The sequence below is a fragment of the Astyanax mexicanus genome, chromosome 5 (assembly GCF_023375975.1).
Source record: "Astyanax mexicanus isolate ESR-SI-001 chromosome 5, AstMex3_surface, whole genome shotgun sequence".
NCBI lineage: Eukaryota > Metazoa > Chordata > Actinopteri > Characiformes > Acestrorhamphidae > Astyanax > Astyanax mexicanus.
Window position 1 is genome coordinate 49245863 of NC_064412.1, and position 20387 is coordinate 49266249.

At 36.6% G+C, this 20387-nt stretch overlaps 1 protein-coding gene and 1 non-coding gene across 3 annotated transcripts in view; both read left to right on the forward strand.

The window, feature by feature from the left end:
• Window positions 1–15918, forward strand: part of hdlbpa (high density lipoprotein binding protein a) — a 30665-nt gene extending 14747 nt beyond the window's left edge. For both annotated transcript variants that reach the window (XM_049479081.1, XM_007253654.4), the window contains exons 8-28: window positions 377–583; window positions 1524–1631; window positions 2152–2256; window positions 2350–2428; window positions 2840–2979; window positions 4089–4193; window positions 4317–4430; window positions 5196–5282; window positions 5369–5500; window positions 6137–6355; window positions 7361–7582; window positions 7847–8065; window positions 8655–8793; window positions 9040–9188; window positions 9550–9654; window positions 10291–10425; window positions 10811–10954; window positions 11087–11266; window positions 11375–11491; window positions 12794–12931; window positions 14038–15918. In XM_049479081.1, the coding sequence (XP_049335038.1) occupies window positions 377–583; window positions 1524–1631; window positions 2152–2256; window positions 2350–2428; window positions 2840–2979; window positions 4089–4193; window positions 4317–4430; window positions 5196–5282; window positions 5369–5500; window positions 6137–6355; window positions 7361–7582; window positions 7847–8065; window positions 8655–8793; window positions 9040–9188; window positions 9550–9654; window positions 10291–10425; window positions 10811–10954; window positions 11087–11266; window positions 11375–11491; window positions 12794–12931; window positions 14038–14130 (2937 nt within the window). In that variant the 3' untranslated portion in view covers window positions 14131–15918. The remainder of the gene's footprint in view (window positions 1–376; window positions 584–1523; window positions 1632–2151; window positions 2257–2349; window positions 2429–2839; window positions 2980–4088; window positions 4194–4316; window positions 4431–5195; window positions 5283–5368; window positions 5501–6136; window positions 6356–7360; window positions 7583–7846; window positions 8066–8654; window positions 8794–9039; window positions 9189–9549; window positions 9655–10290; window positions 10426–10810; window positions 10955–11086; window positions 11267–11374; window positions 11492–12793; window positions 12932–14037) is intronic.
• Window positions 15919–18188: 2270 nt separating this feature from the next.
• trnap-ugg (transfer RNA proline (anticodon UGG)) lies at window positions 18189–18260 on the forward strand. The gene has a single exon. It is a non-coding gene; the product is annotated as a tRNA-Pro (tRNA).
• Window positions 18261–20387: the final 2127 nt, after the last annotated feature.

Sequence of the window (20387 nt, forward strand, 5' to 3'; positions counted from 1 at the left end):
TAAATTCGCTAACATTTTTTAATATTGTGAGCGATATTATACCCTGTAATATCATGTCATATCAGTCACCCCTAATTACCACATCAGGGTACTAAATTTAGCAGTTTTTAGCATTTTTTTTTAAATCAGTGTTTTGTCATATTGCCAGGAGTATCGTTATCACGAAAGTACCATGAAATATCCTGATATTATTGTAGGGCCATTTCACCCACCACTATAACAGTATTGTGGTATGTAAGAAATGCAGACAAACACACCAGCCTACTTATATGTGATTAATTGCAGTAAATTGCTCTTTGCTCTTTGACGATTGCTCTTTTGATCTGTGTTGCCTGTGGATCCTTTTGTTTTAAATCTTGCTTTTCTCCGCTTTCAGAAGAGGAATGCCACCACTATTGCAGTGGAGGTGAAGAAATCTCAGCACAAGTATGTGATTGGGCCTAAGGGTAACACCCTGCAGGAGATTCTGGACAGGACCGGCGTCTCGGTCGAGATCCCACCCCCCGACAGCAGCTCAGAGACAGTCATCCTGCGAGGGGAGCCAGACCGGCTCGGCCAGGCGCTCACTGAAGTGTACGCCAAGGTAAACTGACCTGCCTCAGTTCTGCTGACTCAGCGAAATGTCTTTTAAACAAGTACTCTCATACACTAATATTCTCCAGTCTGTGGCTGGTGTTATTATTCTGTTTTGACTGCTCTTGACACTTTAGAATAAGAGCAGTAAAGATGTGTTGCTGTGCCTTAAGCCTTTAATGCTTTCTATGCTATGCTAGCTTGACATCCATTTTTTTAATGACTGCCCACAAAATTTTAATTGATTTCACAAAATGTAAATAAAAAATCTACAGTGGTGAAAAGTTACAAATACCAGGGATTGTATCGTCATGAAAAAACTGGAAAAGTAATGGAATTTAAAAATAGAAATTTCCAGGCCTGGATAAGTTTTGAAAAAATAAAAATACCCAGAAAGTTTTGGTAAAGTCATGGAAATTTGGTCTACAAATCTTTGTTGAAACTGTGTTCCAGTTTATCAATGGAGAAAATCTATTTTGAGCTAACAAATACGTCAATTAATTCAGTAATTTAGCCATAGACAATGGAGCTCTCAGGATCTGACGCATTCTTTATTTAAGATTGCATTTTTTTTATCTGATTCATTTTACTATAATACTACAATCCATTTTAAATATAGTTTGTTAATTTTTGGTTTTAATGTCCATGTCTGCATTGATGTTTTAAAATTTGTATGGTCAAGAAAATTTGCCTTGAAGACATAGAAAAGTCATACAAAATCATGGAAATTTATTGGTTAAAACCTGTATGAACCCTGAAATACATCTAAACAAATCGAAGCGCACTATTAATTGATGACTCATAATAGGAATATTTAGGATTTTTTCAGTTTTTTTTTTTTACTGTTTATTTTATTGGGGGTGCATTGATCCTGCTGCATCAGTTTACCCTGAATTCATTTGTTAACATATGTAATGAAATGCTTTACCTTCTCCCCTTTTCTTTATCAGGCCAACAGCTATACTGTGTCCTCGGTCTCTGCTCCTTCTTGGCTTCATCGCTTCATTATTGGCAAGAAAGGACAAAATCTGGCAAAGATCACGCAGCAAATGCCCAAGGTAAGCTGGACATGAACTAAACGTACATTTATCTGTCCTAATGTTTGTGGACACCCCTTTTAGTGGATGTATTCAGCTATTTCATGTTGTTCCTGTTACTGCACTCACACAGCTTGTCTAGTGCCTGTAGAAAAGTACTGCCAATAGAATAGGAACTTGCTGGGGCAGATAAACAAATATGAAACTATTGGTATAGTGTGCTAGGACTTTGGGTGGTGATTGTCCAAAATCCTGACCTCACTTACACTTATCTGATCTCAGAATACAAGCCAGTCCTCAACGTAATGCTTCAAAATGTATTTTTCCAGACTAAAGACAGAATAATACCTTTTTTATTTAACTTAAAAACCATTTAGTGAGCTAAAGTACTTGAGGCTTTTTTTAAGGTGTGAGAAATACAGGGAACATCATGAATACGGTATCACGAATACAGCCTTGGTTACAGATATTGTTCAGATACAGATTGTCCCACTCCTGTCTTGTTTTATTATTAATTCATTTGTTCTGTGTTTGTGTACAGGTGCACATTGAGTTTACTGAGGGGGAGGATAAGATCACCCTGGAAGGACCCACCAAAGATGTGCAGATGGTGCAGAGTCAGATTGAAGCTATTGTCACAGACCTGGTAAGAACTGATACTGCTTACTTTTTTTATTCATAATATTAAATTAGCACAATTATGGCCTCTTAAGCATTTTCTGTTCATTTTTGTTTGTAGGTTAGCCGTATGGATTATGCAGAAATCAGTGTGGACCCCAAGTTCCACAGGCATCTGATTGGGAAAGGCGGTGCAAACAGTAAGCTATTGACCAATTTCTGAAGAAATTTGGGTTAGTGTGTTTAGTCATGCTCACTTTTGTATTTGATTTTATATCTGGATATGACAAAACCACGTTAAACTTATTTAAAACCTACAGATTAAATCACTCAAACCACTTCAGACAGGCTCATTTACAACAGATGCATATTTTAAATGGTCTGGGACAAGTTTGACACATGGTAATCTGTAAAACTATCCCTAATCAACAACCAGTACATCAAAATTTCTCCTGATGCAGTTGCCGCAAAATATAAGGCAGTCAGGAGACTCTTTGGCTAAGTGTAAATGCATATGTTTAAAATCTCATCAGGATACAATCCAGATATTAATTAACATGACGTGATCAGGTTATAAATAATGTCTTTCTCTCTCTGTTCCCTCCTTCCAGTCAACCGCATTAAGGACCAGTACAAAGTCTCTGTTCGTATTCCACCTGACAACGAGAAGAGCAACCTGATCCGTATTGAAGGCGACCCCCAGGGTGTGCAGGAGGCCAAGAAGGAACTGCTGGAGTTGGCGTCACGCATGGTGAGAAGAAGAAGCAGTCCACATGTCTTTTTGATGAATTCTGCTTCAAGCGGTTTCTTTGTGTTGATAAAGCAGTACAGTCATTTTTAGCTTATAAAGCAGCTTCAAAATCACGTTGTTACTTGTGTGACCTGAAAAATGTGGAGTAATGTCTCTAGTTAGCAGCATTTCAAGACTGAAGCAGTAGCACACTACACTATGAGCAGTGTAATGCTGCATAACCCAGTAATATTTGTGTAAATTTGTGTACAGTATTATTCTAACACTTTCAGTGATTGTTCTGTATCTCGCAACTTGTCCAGAAATGCATATGTAGAGCATGTTCTTTAGATGTGGCTCAAAGAATTAATTGTAGGGGTAGCACCGCAGCAAGAAATACCAAGTCTTATATTGCTATTTTAACTATCTACTTGCTAAACACTGCTTTGGTATTATTTGAGTTATTTGCTATAGAGCTGCATGGTATTGGAGGAATATTTACCTGCACTGCATGCGTTTCCTACTAGAAGTCAATGATCCCACATAGGGTTGGTCAGTAATTCAATATTGATGTATTACCATAGGAAAGGTTTCTGTGATTTTAAGCACGTTCATGACTTCTTAGTATACATTATTTACAGCCTATGTCACTGACTAATGTTCATTTTCATCAAGTTTGTTGGTACAGAAAGACTTTGGACACAATTTTCTGTGACATTTTAATTTATGAACCAATTTCAGAGTGCTATGATATATTTATTATGCACTCCTTTTATACAATATTGAAATACAGTAACTGATTTTGGGCAGATATTATATTTTTTACATTTAATTCACATTATGTTGCACGTCCAGTGGTGTGATAATTGCACATGACTGGTTTAATGACTATGGTAAATCGATATATTGTGAAGCTCTGGTTTGCAGCAGTTTGTGACCCTGCTGCAAGGGTGCTGATTGCTGGTATTAGGACTGTAGGAAAGTGTGATGTGTGGATTCGCAGTGAAGCGGGGAGAAATCCCACTGTACAATCCGCTCCTGAGGACTGCTGAGAAATCTTCAGGGCTCTGGACTGAGGTTGCTTGGCAACAGGTTACTCAAAGTCCTCTAACGCTCTCTGTGTTCTGCAGGAGAACGAGCGTACAAAGGACATGATCATCGAACAGCGTTTTCACCGAGCCATCATTGGGCAGAAGGGGGAGAAAATTAAAGAGATTCGGGACAAGTTTCCTGAAGTGAGTCTGACGTCTTACAAGTGTTAATGTCCATGTGCTCATATACCTATACACCTATATAATATACTGATGATTCCAAAAATGACAAGGCCACACCCTCCCTCCTTTTTGTTCTGTGTGTAGGTCATCATTAATTTTCCTGACCCTGCACAAAAGAGCGATATTGTTCAACTGCGTGGGCCTCGGACTGAAGTGGAGAAATGCGCAAAATTCATGCAGAAGATGGTGGCTGAAATGGTGAATACAGGATTTCTGGTTGGCTAAAAGCAGACTTATTGTTCAATGAATGATTACTCACACAGTATTTACTTAGGTCACCCCCTTTCTTTGACAAAGCCACATTTCAATTAGTTCTCAAATGTTTTTTCTGTCTCTCTTTCTGTCTCTTTCTATCTTTCTCTTTGTCTTTCTTCTCCTTTCTGTCTTTCTTTTGATCTCTCGTCTTTCTTTCTATTTTTTTCTTTTTCTTTCTGTCTTTCTTTTTTCCCTTTTCTTTTGATCTATCTTGTCTTTCTCTTTCTCTCTTTTTTATTTTTCTCATTCTTTCTTTTTCTCTTTTCCTTTTTTCTTTCTTTCTTTATTTCTTTCTTTCTGTCTTTCTCTTCCTTTCTTTTTCTTTGCCTTGTCTTTTTCTTTCTGTCTATTTTTTATCTCTTCTTTTGATCTTTCTTTTTTCTCTTTTCCTTCTTTCTTTTGATCTCTCGTCTTTCTCTTCCTATTTTCTTTCTCTTCTTTCTCTTTCTTTCCCTTTTTTGTATTTTCTGTCTTTTTATCTTGTCTTTCTCTTTCTTTCTTTTTCTTTTTCTCTTTTCCTACTTTCTTTCTTTCCCTTTTTTCTTCACAAGAAATGGAGCAGTAATGTACATTTTCTTTTATAGAACTTGATTGGGGGGAAAAATAAATAAAATAAATAACACTGTATGAGAATGACCTGATCTTGAAGGCAGGGTTGTGCAAAAATGTTCAGAAGGATAAACCTGTGCTTCTCTCGATTAATTTCAGGTGGAGAACAGCTTCTCCGTTTCAGTCCCCATCTTCAAACAATTCCACAAGAACATTATTGGTAAAGGAGGAGCAAACATTAAGAAGGTGAGTAGTTCATTAACAGTTACCCATGTCCCCTTTCAATCATTTTGTGCTTATTAATCTGAATCAACAATCTCCTTTCCTCTCAGATTCGTGAGGAGACTAACACTAAGATCGACCTGCCTGCGGAGAACAGCAACTCTGAGATGATAATCATTACAGGGAAGAAGGTGAACTGTGAGGCGGCAAGAAACCGAATTCTGGCCATTCAGAAAGAGCTGGTGAGTGATTTTGCCTGTAGAGACTGAAAAGTTGAGAACAATAATAAAATATTTCTGATTATGCTGTTAAGACGCGGAAAGGGGAATAATTAAAATATCATAATGGTCAGTGATTATGATGAGGGGAAAAGCATGATAAACATTATTAAAGAGAAGAATGGTATTGATGAGTAAGAGGATCCGATTAATAATCCATCGTGCATTCATTTTTACCCTCCTCTGCATCATAAATAATGTGAAAGGGAATGAGAGAAATAAAAGTAGCATAATGACAATTATAAATAATACTATATCATTATAATTAAATAGTATATATCAGTTTATATATATTATAAGGCTGGGCAGGATATACATTTTTGTTGAGTAGGAGCAAAATATTGAGAAGGACAGGCTGCTAAATATACATTTTTATTTATATTCATGAGTAGAATGATTAACAAAATTTCTTAGGAAGATGGATGAAATTATTTGAGAAAGTAAGAGCAAAATATTGATTTTGCTAATGGTGTTGATAAAAAAAAAAAAAAAAAAAAAAAAATAATATATAATCTTGTCCTCTTGTTCAGAAATCTGGTCTTATTTGTATATATAATTTATTTATAATAGTTATAATTTTTCATTTATTTGTTTTAATAGGCCAATATTACAGAGGTGGAGGTTTCTATCCCCTCTAAGCTGCACAACTCCCTGATCGGGTCGAAGGGGCGCTTTGTGCGCTCCATCATGGAGGAGTGCGGCGGTGTGCACATCCACTTCCCCACTGAGGGATCTGGCATCGATGCTGTGACAATCAGAGGCCCGGCGGAAGAGGTGGAGAAGGCCAGGAAGCAGCTGCTCTCTCTGGCTGAGGAGAAGGTAAGTCATCACTGTATCATCTTTAGTCTTATTTATCTTTTACAGTTTGAAATTTGAGGATCTTTTGGGATTTTCTGCATAGAGCTGAACGATATGACTTAAAACTTGTGTCTCCCCATTTCTCTTAAACATGTTGAGATAAAATATGATTGAACCCTTGAAGTTTAATGTTAAGGTATCAATAGTAAGGCTCTGTATTGGAAGGAATTTGACATTACAATATTTCACAATACAGGGGATACAATTAAATATATTAATGTATTGTGATACTGGATGCAACTATATTGTGATTTAAATCAAAATGTAGGAAGGAGTCATAGTATAAAAACACTATCATATTTTTTAAATCTGAACAAGAGAAAAGCTGAGTTTATCCAATCAGAACAGTCGGATCTAATGAGTGCAACACTGCTATCTAGTGGGCAGAGTTTAAACATACAACTAAGCTAAACTATTAATTATTAATCAACTCTGTTCATGAAAATCAATACAAATATTTTTTCTTATACCCTTAAAACTGATTTGCCACATCAATATACAGCATACTAATATATTTAAACACTAAATATCTTTTTTTTTTTTTTTTTTTTTTTTGATAAATGACTGGCATACTCAGTGGTATTTCAGTGGCAACATACTTTGCAAAGATTGTAATTTTTTGTGTCATCCCTTCAAAATCCATCCATTTCCACATAAACCAATACTTGTCCCTTTTTGGAACGTGAATTACACACAGTGTTAACTTGTAGGAACACAGGATATTACAATAGGATCAGTTTTTTTATGCTGCATAAAGCTATTTTTAATAAATCAATATTTACGATACATTGCCAAGCCCTAGGGTACATTTTATCCTTATAAATGAATGAAAATGAGTCATGCATGTCTTCACATAGTCTACACAATAAGAGAATACTTGTAATTATGAAAGTGTAAGCAGGCATTAACTACCCTTTCTTTATAATAGCATTTTAATAATCCATCAATCTATTTGCTCTTTTCCAGCAAACGAAAAGCCACACAGCTGAACTTCGTGCCAAGCCTGAGTATCACAAGTTCCTTATTGGGAAAGGAGGCGGAAACATCCGGAAGGTGCGGGACAGCACTGGTGCCAGGATCATCTTCCCCACAGCTGAAGATAAGGACCAGGAGTTGATCACTGTCATCGGCACAGAGGAGGCTGTGGCTGAAGCACAAAAGGAGCTGGAGGCGCTCATTAAGAGCTTGGTAACCAACATTTTATATTGTAGCAATTTATTTGGAGACTTTTTAATCATGACTTACAATTTCCTCAGTAATAAAACTCCTGTATCCAGAAGCAAATAAAATCACCAGAGTTGGTTTAGAAAGGAAAAATCCTGCTTATCCTATAACTGAAATAATAAGGATCCAACCTTTAAGAACATGACTTGTATGGATGACAAGCAATCCCAGTGTGTTGATCTACAATTATGAACAGTAACTGAAGAACCCTTGTTCTTGATATTTCAGGATAACGTGGTGGAGGACAACATGTTCGTAGATCCTAAGCACCACCGCTACTTTGTGGCGCGTCGTGGGCAGGTTCTGAGGGACCTCGCGGACGAGTACGGTGGAGTCATGGTGAGCTTCCCACGTACCGGCTCTCAGAGCGACAAGGTCACACTGAAGGGAGCCAAAGACTGTGTGGAGGCTGCCAAAAAACGCATGCTGGAGATCATTGAAGATCTGGTAGGTTGAGGACTTTTAACCTGTTACTACATGTACCTTTAGCCTTTGTGGTGGGTGATATAGCCCTCAAATATTACAATATTATATATATATATATATATATATATATATATATATATAATATATTTTTTAAACAATATTTTTGATTATGAAGAGAATTGTTTTATGAATATACAAAGAGCCTTAGGACATCTTTATTTCAGTTTTTATTGTAATGAAAGGGAAACCTTAAGGGAAAATCAAACAATTTGAATACCCCAGCAAGTAGTGAGTTGGGGGGGGGGGGGGGGGGGCTGTAGTCTTTAGTTGTTACCCTGTGTAAAAAAATCTTTAGAAACGATCTGTAAACCTTTTCCATTTGGAATCTGATAAATATATTTGGTATCTGATTTTATATATATATATATATATATATATATTTCTCATACATTAAATGCAGTTCTATGTATTTTATGACTAATACTGCTAATAACAGTGATTTCTCTTTTTTTGTTGTATATGCAATACTCATATATTGTATATTACAATATTACTCTCTCTTTCTTACTCAAGCTTACACCTAACCTATGTAACCCCATGTTTCCTACAGGATGCTCAGGTGACCATGGAGTGTGTGATTCCACAGAAGTTCCATCGTTCTATTATGGGACCTAAGGGTGCTCGTATTCAGCAGATCACGAGAGATCACAACGTGCAGATAAAGTTCCCAGAGCGGGAGGACCAACAGGGTAAACACCTTCAGTCTCACTGTTTCAGTTCTGTTTAGGACAGGGGGAGTCATGTGAAGTTTTAGTTTACTAATTATAAGTTGAAGATTTTTAAAGCTATCTCCTGTAAAATTTTAAAGTTGACATGTTTTGTGTTAAAGAAAAGAAAATTGTCCTATGACTTTAGAGACTGTCCTATATTGAGTACTGGGCCTTTTAAATTGATTACAATCCCTATTTCTAATTGTGAACGTGGCTTGTGTTTAGCTGCTCCAGCTGAGGCCCCGGTGCAGGAGAACGGGGAGGCTAACGGTGATGTGAAGGAGCCAGTCGACCCCGCAGCCCCTAAGAAGTGTGATGTGATCGTGCTCTCTGGCCGTAAGGAGAGATGCGAGGCTGCTGTGGAAGCACTGAAGGTCGGTACCAGTCTATATAGGGCTGTGTATTGGCAAGAAGTTGGCAATTTGATGCGCATCACAATACAGGAGTTATGAGTTGATAAAATGCAATACATTCTGATACTATGAGCAAGCAAGAAAATATATTATGATTGCTTATAATGTGAATTTACACAGCGATTAAGGGTTTAAAATCTTAACTAAACTGTTACTTAAAAATCAATACCTTGTTTTTGAAAATTGATACAGCAAGGCAAAACAAAATATTGCTGTACTTTTTGAGTTAGATATTTTGTTACAATCTGACAAACCAATTCTGAATGTGGTTCTTGAAGCTTAAGATAATTTTTGAAGAATTTAATGTATTTCCTGTCTGCAGGCTCTGGTTCCTGTGACCATTGAAGTGGAAGTGCCTTTTGAGCTTCATCGCTACATCATTGGGCAAAAAGGAAGCGGCATCCGCAAAATGATGGATGAGTTTGAGGTCAGTTCTGTGTGGGTGTGGAACTGCTGTGCTTTTCATGTTTACAACATATTTATATTCAACTGTAATAACCCAGTCAGTTTTTATGTTTGTATTGTAATGTCTTTTGTGACTTATCTTCAACTTCACTGTAACTTAAGTTCTTGTGGATATTGCAATTTTTTAGATAAATTAGTTAGTTAAAATCTTACTTACAATTACTGAAACAACCAAATTTGTCAGTATATAGCAATTATATGTATGGAACCCTTTATATTTTTTATATATATGTATATATGTGTATGTATATATATATATATATATATATATATATATATATATATATATATATATATATATATATATATATATATATATACATATACATATATTTTTTTTTTCCTTTTTTTGTGTGTATTGGCAATCAGTTAAAATCAGTTATTTGTTAAAAAGGACATTGGCATAAAATTACTCTTAAAGGTAACCATATTGCAAAATTAATAGACACAAAACAGCAGCACTAGAAAATGTCATTTTGTGAAAGAAAACCAAATACTTATGTAGCTCAAGTGGTTCTCAGTTCCACACAGTGGTGGATACTTTTTAGTTTCTTACCTTTTTGGTTCGCTTTCAATGTTTTGTTTATTTCTCTTTCAGGTCAACATTCAAGTGCCTGCTCCTGACCTCCAGTCCGACATAATCTCCATTACAGGCCTTTCTACTCATCTGGATCGTGCTAAAGAGGGCCTTCTCGAGCGCGTTAAAGAGCTGCAGGCTGAACAGGAGGATCGGGTAAGTGTGGTCCCGTCAGGGATTTTGCCTTGATTCATCTTCAGCTCTGTGAGCTCCCTGGCTGTCTCAATAGGATTTCATTATTTTCGAACTGTATTTCTGCACAGATTTATCTGCAGAGTTCTGCTGAATATTATAGCAAAATTATGTGATATCAGTCTGGAATTGAGACTTGCCAAATATTTGGCAAATTAAATTTACCAGCTGTAAATGTGAAAAACAAAATGAAAAAATTAGTTTTCTAAAATGATGAAAACCTGTGTTAAAGCATGTTTTGTTATGCCAAGATTTTAAATTGTTACATTTTGTTTCACTCAATTTGCTTTATCTGCTTTATGTACATCTTTATTTTACTTAATACAGTGTTCTTTCGGATTCTCTACAGGCTCTCAGGAGTTTCAAGTTGACCATCACTGTGGATCCCAAGTACCACCCCAAGATCATAGGTCGCAAGGGTGCTATAATTACCACGATCCGGACTGAGCACGACGTCAACATTCAGTTCCCAGAGAAGAATGATGAGAATCAGGTACATTTAAAATAATGTGCTTATAATACAGTTTGTTGAGGTTCTTCAGTAATTATTGAGCTTTGTTTTAAAATGAACAGTTTCTTTGTTTCAGTGCTTTGATTTAATCACTTATTGATGTTTCGTGTTCAGGATCAGATCACCATAACGGGCTACGAGCAGAACGCTATGTCAGCACGTGATGCCATCCAGGCCATTGTAGATGAGCTGGAGGAGATGATCTCCGAGGACATTACTCTGGACAGCCGGGTCCATGCTCGCATCATTGGTGCTCGTGGAAAGGGCATCCGCAAAATCATGGACGAGTTTAAAGTGAGTCTGGGTTTTGTTTTTCCCCCTAATTAATGAGGTAGTGGTCCTCCTGGCCAGCTTGGTGTTTGTGATCTTTTGTTTAACATCACTGTTCTTGTCTCTGCCCAGGTTGATCTGAGATTCCCTCAGAGCGGAGCTGCGGATCCCAACTTGGTGACTGTGACTGGCCGTCCAGAGATGGTAGATGAAGCCATTGATCATCTCCTCAACTTGGAGGAGGAATACGTAAGTGAACGTGGTGTTTAATCAAACATTCTGTACTTTGTGTAAATATGGTAATGATGGACAAAATTTAAAGCGACAGCGAAAGTTTTCTTATAAATCTAAAACAGAAGTTGGAAAAATATTCTAATAAGTGGTTTCAATGTGCTGCGGCATTCAATATAGAGTTGTGCAATGTACAGGTGCTGGTCAACGAATTAGAATAATTTGAAATAGTGCAATCATGAAATTCTTTGAATGCATTTTTTGTGCAGAAAGCAAATCAGGTGTTCACCGCACCTGTCCTACTCGTTAGACTAATCACAGAACTCGTTACCTGGAAAAAAATTTGCTCAGCTGAGCTTTCCAAAAGGCCCATTTAGGCCATTTAACTGTGACACTGTTGTTTTATTGAATTAGAATAATGGAGAAACAGTTTCATTGAATTAGAATAATTTTTATTGTTGACATTACTGTCAAACTTTTAATGTCATACTGTCAATTTTAAACAATTCTACTCTGTTGCACTTGATGCTTCTAAAACTGTTCGCAGCCTAAGCAGCTGAATCAGTATTCTGAATATGTGCATTAAATCATGCATGCTTATTTGATTTGGATGGCAGCTGCAGCCAGATGTAGATTGCTATAGCTGTGAGGAGGCAATGCCAGAAACTCACACAAATTACAAACAAATAGTACTGCTGTAAACTACTGTAACTGTAACTTATTATAGCATAAATGTGTTGATCTAATCCTTAAAAATAACTCGTCACAATCATTGCAAAACTATTGCATTTTAGCTTAAAACTATGAAATAGTAACAACTATTACGAACGTGTGCTGTTAAAGTATTTCAATAAATCGAGAATTTTGATGTTAACGACCCTATTGCAATATATTTATTTTAAAAGCAGAGTGCTCTGGAAGGTTCTTAATAAAACCAGGATAAACACTGGCTTTGCTTTTTAAAGATGGCAAGAGTTCCATGACAAAAAAAAAAGTATTACATTTAAATTAAAAAAAGTCAAGTGGTGTCTTTCCTGCCATTTTGTTAAAGCACACACAGCCACTGAAGCATACATCTGACTGCCTGAATTCTGTATATAGCTTCTGGACACGTGCCAATAGCTTGTACTCTTATCATATGATCTGTTTGCTCTTAAAGGAAACTGCACTACAAGACAAAATACTTTGTATGTATGACATTTCAGCAGAGAGGTATCCAAATTTCATGTTAAATTTTACTTGAGTTGAAGTCACTAGACTTGAATAACACTCCTTTCTTCCTTCTCTTTTTTTTATTTTTTTTTTATTTTTTTTAAATAGATGGCAGATGTGGTGGGAAATGAGTCAAAGATGGCGTACATGAAACCCTCTGGAACTGCGTCGGCCAGCTCGGACCACGAGCCACGTGGCCCCTCTAAGGGCTTTGTGGTGAGGGAGGCACCATGGGCAACTGATAAGGTAAGCCCAAAACAACTTACTTTTTCTTATTTTTCTAATTGTTCAAACCATTAGCGCTATATGATCCTCTAAATGGAGCTGTTTCTGAGGCACGCACCCGCACCAGTCTTGTTTTTTCTTTTTTAAAATTAGTTTACTTTATCTTAGTTTAAAGTTTTGTTAATGCCGTTGTCTGCATGTCGGGCATAAAACACCTAGTAGTTGCTCTTGCTATCTAGCTATCTAGCTATCTAGCTAAATTTCCTGTTCCACCTTAAATGTTTTAGACATTACTTTGTCACTTGAGGCTGCTGTGTTTGAAATGGAAAGGGGGAAATTTTAATAAGCTACTGAATAGCTAACTTAATTTAGCTCACCAAAAAGAGAAACCATATGCACAACCCTGGGGCCCTTGCCTTTCATTTGTCTACAAAATATGGGAAGTGCTTTTGTAATTTTAGTCATGCAATTTGTGTGCAATTAGTAAAAAAAAGGGCTGAGTGATGTCCTAAATATTGTAAAGAATGAAAGGTGGTTGATTCATTAATTCAAGTTAATATGCAATTTGGTCAAAGATCTATTAAGTAGACTTTGATATAATCTGACTAAATGCAGCAAATGTTGAAGTTGACATGGGTAGTGTTGGTTTTTATTACAGTTTAGGAACTGTAGACTTTGACTATTGCTACTAAGTACCACTAACTTTTGCTTCGTCTCTACAAAGAATTGAGGTGGGTTAAGGTGGGGTCAAATATGGCTACATTTATTGAAACATAGGTGCTATAAACACTCATGACCTACTTCCCAATCAGACTTAAAGTTACTGGGGTAAAACTGCAGTATGAAATTGGTTGTGAAATCCTGTAAAATTGACACCAATAAATTCATAATTCCTACCAGAATTCCTAGAGAGTTGTCTTGATATGGATTATCGCAGAATCATAATATCATTATGGACAACTGAGATCTTATACTTGCATGCCCTGTGATACCCAGCTCTAAATTTAGGGGTGGTCAGTAATAAATGGTTGCATGGCACTCAATTCCAAGGGGAAGGGAAGGGTACAAATGAGGTAGAATTTGGTCTTAGTTCCTATGTAATAAATTGTATTTTTCTTCCTTTTTAGGCTCCGGACATGAGCAGCTCTGAGGATTTCCCCAGCTTTGGTGCTCCAGTAGCTGCTGCGAAGGCTTCCCCATGGGGACCCAAGCGGTTCTGAGGTGGCTTGCCTGTGGTTGACTGTTAATCTTTAATCTGGATCCTGTTCTCTCTCCCCCCAAAACCGAATCCCAGCCGAGTTCTTTTGGATGTGAACTGACCAGTGATACCAACCCCACCAGTGATATTACACCACCACATTTTACCTCCCCCAATGTTTTACGATCCCCAACCAAAAGAAGTGATATATAAAAAAAAAAAAAAAAAAAAAAAAACGATTCTGCTGCAGATGGGCTGGGAGAACTCAAAAGAAAAATAGGGTTTAGGTTTTCCAAGTGAACCAATTCTAGACAGCTGTGTTATTTATGAGCATGGGAAAAAAAGAGAAACAGTTCATTGTTTTCTATTTGGTTTGGTGTCTTGAACCTAGTCAGCCTCTGTAGTTTCACCTAATTGCTCAAACTTGGATTGTCTGAATGCAATCAAGTTGAATCAGACAAGAGTTTTCAGTCAACACACACAAAATAGGACCACTCTCAGCAGTGCTTCAGGTCTGTAACTACCCAGGTTCAGTAATGAACACCAGTTTTCTGGGTCGATCAAGCTGCTCTGTTTCTTAGTTGCCTTTGCAGTGGGGTGGGGGAAAGCTATATATACTGTATACCTCTAAAAAAGATTCTTCGGATTGAAGTCACTCACCCAAAGGAAGTGGGTTATTTTTCCACCCTTTTTAATTCCATGTCCCCTTCCCTAAGGTAACTGTATGTGATCTCGTTGCAGTCATTTCAGTGGTCTTCCCCTTGTCCTGTCTCTTCTCTCTGTAATGTTTGTGGCACTGGGCAGGAAATCGGTGCGATTGAGTGTGTTTACGTTCATTTGAAAAATCCGGTTCATAATCTGATTACTGCAGTTATCTGATTTATTATAGTTGTCATGTAGCATACTCTGATTGGAGGAGTAAGATCTAAAAAAAAAAAAAAAAAAAAAACAGATTTAGAAAGTTCTCAGTGCATGTGTTTACTGTTAACTGAGTATTTTCTGAATTCTGTCTGTGTGTGAATGACTGAAAACAGACCATGGTACCGGAAAATATGGCGACACTGAATCTGAAGGATTTTAATCTACATCTTCTAGCTGTTTTTTTTTTTTTTTTTTTAAACGTGATTTTACATTAACATCACGTCTTATTCTAAGTTTAAACTCAAAAAACCTTTCCCATTAACATGTCTTTTTTTATGTGAATTTACTAATGTAATCAGATAATCGGATTATTGATTGCATGTAAACGCACTCATGTTGAGCACAGCCTTAGGAACTTTCAAACTTTTTAGTGAGGAGGGACTTATTCACTACAGATTTACGTTTTTATCCAAACTCCTGAATTCCTGAACTGCTGGTTGCTTTTGAAAATCCCTAGAAATTTACTTAGTCCTCCGTTAGACTGTAGTCTCGGGACGGGACTGAGGAGTCTCTTCCTAAATCCACACTAAACTGCTCACTATATACTTCCATTCTCTTCCATTTTTTGATATTACAAAAAAGAAAAAATAGCATATTTTATTGGAAAATCTGATCATGTTTGGAGGAGAAAAAAGGAAGGAGCGTACTGTTCTGTGCCAATTCTCAATGTCAAGTAATGTCAAGTCGTGTTGCTCATCCTTGCTACTGGGTCACTGTTTTAGCCCCCTTTTTGTCTTCCAGTTGCTATGCAGGTTGGTCTGAAACCATAGCAATGGCCCTATTGATAGCCTTATAAGAATTATGCAAACACGCGTACAAGAAAAGAGAAACCATATGGATAACACTGGAAATTATTGTCCAAAAAACCCAAATAAAAATGGAAAACCTGTTTCTTTGCCTCATCTTTCATTTTGTCATCTGTTTTCTACTGTTAGCCAGGGAATTTGCATGTTTCATTGTAATGAGTAAAAATGTGCATCATTTAGTGTGGGTTTTTTTTTTTTTTTTAAGTTTCTGCAGCATTTCTATAATATAGAATTGTGAAGGGAGGACAGTATGGGTACAGTAGCAGTTGTTACAGTTAAACTAAATTAGTAGTTTTAGTAGTTTTAGCAATCTCTTTAGATGTTTTCTCTGCTTGATGAATAACAATAATTTGACCCTTCTGGAAAAGATTAATCTACATGTGGGCTTTGTCATGGTTGTTAAACAAATGAGAAGCTACTCACTGCATCAGTTAGGGTGAAATGACTTGTTACCAGAGAAGGGGACTTGAGTTTGTGACTCTGACTTCAGACTTGCCTCATCCCAATTCACACCCTGCTCGCTGCACTGCTCCTAAAGAGTCTACTCTCTGGTGATGTCAAAAACTCTGTGTGCTATTGAATAAGAGTTCTGAAATGATCTAGTTCTAGTTTGTGATTTATTGTATTTTAACCAATATTTTAAACAGAATTAACTGCAGATACCCTGTCAAATATCTATACAGTCCATACATATGCACGAATGTATAGCTTTAAAAAATCAGTTGTAGTTGTTTGTAAAATATAAAATATAAATTTCAGAGCAGGACAACTGACAGATTTAAAATTTGGGATGGCATATGTCCTTAAAGTAACAGGTACACGTCTAGATTGTGTGTATTTTGTTAATTTTACTGTATAATATACTGTTCATGACCACCCCCAATTGTCAGTGTATAATTTACACCCTGCACAACACTACAGGGACCAGCACACCTGCAGCTTCTGCTGTACCCTATGTAATTACATTTAGCTACAGAAACTTTAAACAAGCTGCAACCAACAGAAGAAGCACAGACTGAGTTAGTGTGTCTTTTTTAGCAACCCTGTCTATATACAGAAATAAAAATAATTTGATTAGCTTTGCAAAAGTAATAAATGTCCAGGACAGGTTGGTTCCAGGAGCTGGACTAAGAAAAACTGATAAGAGATAAGAGCTTATGGAACATATACAATTTAACAGGTCTTTGGTACTAAAGTTAAAGGCTGATCTACAAGAAAAAAAGAGACCACTTAAAAATGATGATTTTCTTTGATTTAACCAAATTGAAAGCCTCTGGAATAAAATCACAACCATCAAACAAGCTTAACTGTTGGAAGTTTTGCACCAGGAGTGGCATAAAGCTATCCAAAAGCAGTGTGTAAGACTGGTGGAGGAGAACATGCCAAGGTGCATGAAAACTGTAATTAAAAACCAGGGTTATTCCACCAAATATTGATTTCTGAACTTTATGCATATGAACTTTTCTTTGCATTATTTGAGGTCTGAAAGCTCTGCATCTTTTTCTTTTGTCATTTCAGCCATTTCTCCTTTTCTGCAAATAAATGCTCTAAATGGCATTCTATTTGGAATATGGAAGGAATGTTGACCGTAGTTCATAGAATATACCTATAAATAGCAAAATCAGAGAAACTCATTCAGAAACTGAAGCGGTCTCTTTATTTTTTTCCAGAGCTGTATATAAAAACAGAAAAAAATGTTATGTGTATTATCTGTGAAAATAAAACTTCATTGGCCCGTACGGGGATCGAACCCGCGACCTTGGCGTTATTAGCACCACGCTCTAACCAACTGAGCTAACCGGCCGTAGAGAAATCCCCGATTTTACAGTTTATCAAGGAAAGTCCGCACTATGTATTAATTCACATACTCTTAGAGCTGCTTAAATATTACAAAAATATGTATATTAAAAAAAAATATCAATGCTTATAAAATAAGCTATGCTAACCCAGCATTCCAACCCGCTGTTTACCATTATTTACAGCCAATATAGTTAACGTTAACTAGCTAGGATAGATAGCTAACTTATGTGTGTACGTTAACGTTAGTTGGTAAACGCTTTGCCGGAGCTTCAGAGCCGAGCCGTAAAGTTATAAACCAGAAATTCCAACACAAGCTAAACAAACGGCCCCTTCTCATTGCCATCACGCAAAACAAAGTGAACATATACAAACGCTTGTGTACAGATAGTCAGCTGGATCAATTCATCCTACATAAAGCTAACTAACATAGTAAACTAACATTAGGTATTTGAATATATAATACATTCCTTAGTTAGCTTTATCTATTCATACAATGTAACTGTATGAGTAATATGTAGAACTTCATAACCCCGATCGTACTTCAGTTGCATGTGGCTCGTTGGTCTAGGGGTATGATTCTCGCTTTGGGTGCGAGAGGTCCCGGGTTCAAATCCCGGACGAGCCCAAAATCTTTTTGCTTATATACATCTACTCGAAAATACTACATAGTACGAGTTTAAGCGTATTATGACAGATTTGGCAAGAATTGTGCAACAAACAAACAAAAAAACTGGATCAAATAATGAGTATAACGACAGAAACGATTCCTTTATGACTCGCGAACGTTAGTTAGGTAACGCTAGTTAGTAACGCTAGTTAGTAAGGTTAACGCTATGCAGCTAGGGCACTGCATGGGCTGGGAAATCCCTTTCTGATTAAGACTTCCAATTTATATTAATTCGCTTTGTATAACGTTCTACTTTTTAATATGGCCTTTTATACTGACAGAGCCCGCATTGCCCATGCGCTGGTGGTATAGTGGTGAGCATAGCTGCCTTCCAAGCAGTTGACCCGGGTTCGATTCCCGGCCAACGCAGTGCTCCTTTTTAAGATTTTTTTTTTTTGTCACGTGAGAGAGTAAAGGTGTACATGTAAATGAAAAGTTTGGGTGCAGGTTCCCACTAGTATGCAGAAAACAATATTTACAACAGAGTAGAGTGATAAAATAGAAATATACAGTTAACTTTGCAGTATACACAATACACACAATAACAATACACACAGGAACGTACATTATAGACATATGGGACATTCCAGGATTTTGGTACATTTCCTGTCCCACCACTTAAATTTTGTATCCAAAATTTACGTATCCAAAATATCTAAATGACTGTTTATTGTGAAAAATGTACTTGTTATAAGACAAACTGTAAAATTTGGTGGAAAAATAAGCTCCTTAGATATTATTCAAAAGACCGAATTCCTTTGGACCACCTCAAAAAATGGCCGTTTTCTCTTGTCCCACACATTGGGTGACCAACTCCTTTGGCAAATTTAACAATTAAAATAAGCTCTAAATAAATTAGTTCCTCTTGTTTATTATTGATATGCATCTTTGTTACTTATGAAAACAACTTCTTTGGTCTACATTGTATTGCATGTTACAGTTTTTATGCTATTAAGTTGTGTCCCACAACATGCGCTCAACCCTGTTACCATAGGGAATTTTACCTGGCAGAGAAAGAGTTAAAAATATTTGTCTACTGGCACAAAGGAAGTAACATCACAATGACATTTTCTGCCCACATGGCAAGACCAAGAGTAAGTGCTCTAACAATTTTCAAGTTTTTTTTCTTTTCCAAATATGTTTGTCCGAGTTGTGTGTGTCACTCAGTGAACGCAACCCTGTTACTCATATTGTAAGACTAATAATGAGTAGAGTCAAAATTTACTTTATATACTTATATAACCATGTTTGTCCTTGATCTTGTATACATAGCTAAATTTTACAGTTAGCATCTGTTTCTGGGGTAAACTACAACTTAGCCTAGATTTGCAACCCTGTTACTCGCCACCCTGTTACTGTAAGTCACCAAATATATTGCATAATCTAATTTTAAAAACTGCTTTGATACCTGAGCTTGACGAATCAAACGTTTTGATAGTCTATTACCTGTATTTAATAAATATATGACTAAAAATGATCAAATTGAAGATCAAATTTTCAGATGTGACACCCCTGAAATGTACCAAAATCCTGGAATGTCCCATATAGTATTGCAAGGATATACGTTACATATGACTTTAATACTTTATTTGCTCCATTAATAAAGTAATGGTTTGTTAGCTAATGGAGCTCCATTACTTTATTAGCTCTATCTTTGAAAGCTATTAAAATTCACTTATGTCACATTTTATTTAATAGCTTCCAATGATGGAACTAATAAATTAAATAGTACACTCGCTTAAGTCACACTCTTGACATAGGCCATTATCCTAAAGGGGTGGGAAAAAAACACTAGAATTAAACTAATTCCCAACTGCAATTAAAGATTTGTACGTTTTTGCAGCTAGTTGTACTAGGAGCAAGGAGCTGTCTAGTTGTACAGGAGCAAAAAGCAATGGCGACACCAATTCGGATCCACTAAAACTATTTTGGTCCAAAAGCACTCAATGGGATGCCATGACAATGAGACATCTCAATGACCATTATGGCATCACAATAGAGTGCCATCGTTATCTGCATTATGACAGCACAACTTGAATTTTGAGATCACAATGGGGTACCATCACAATCTGCATTAGGACATCA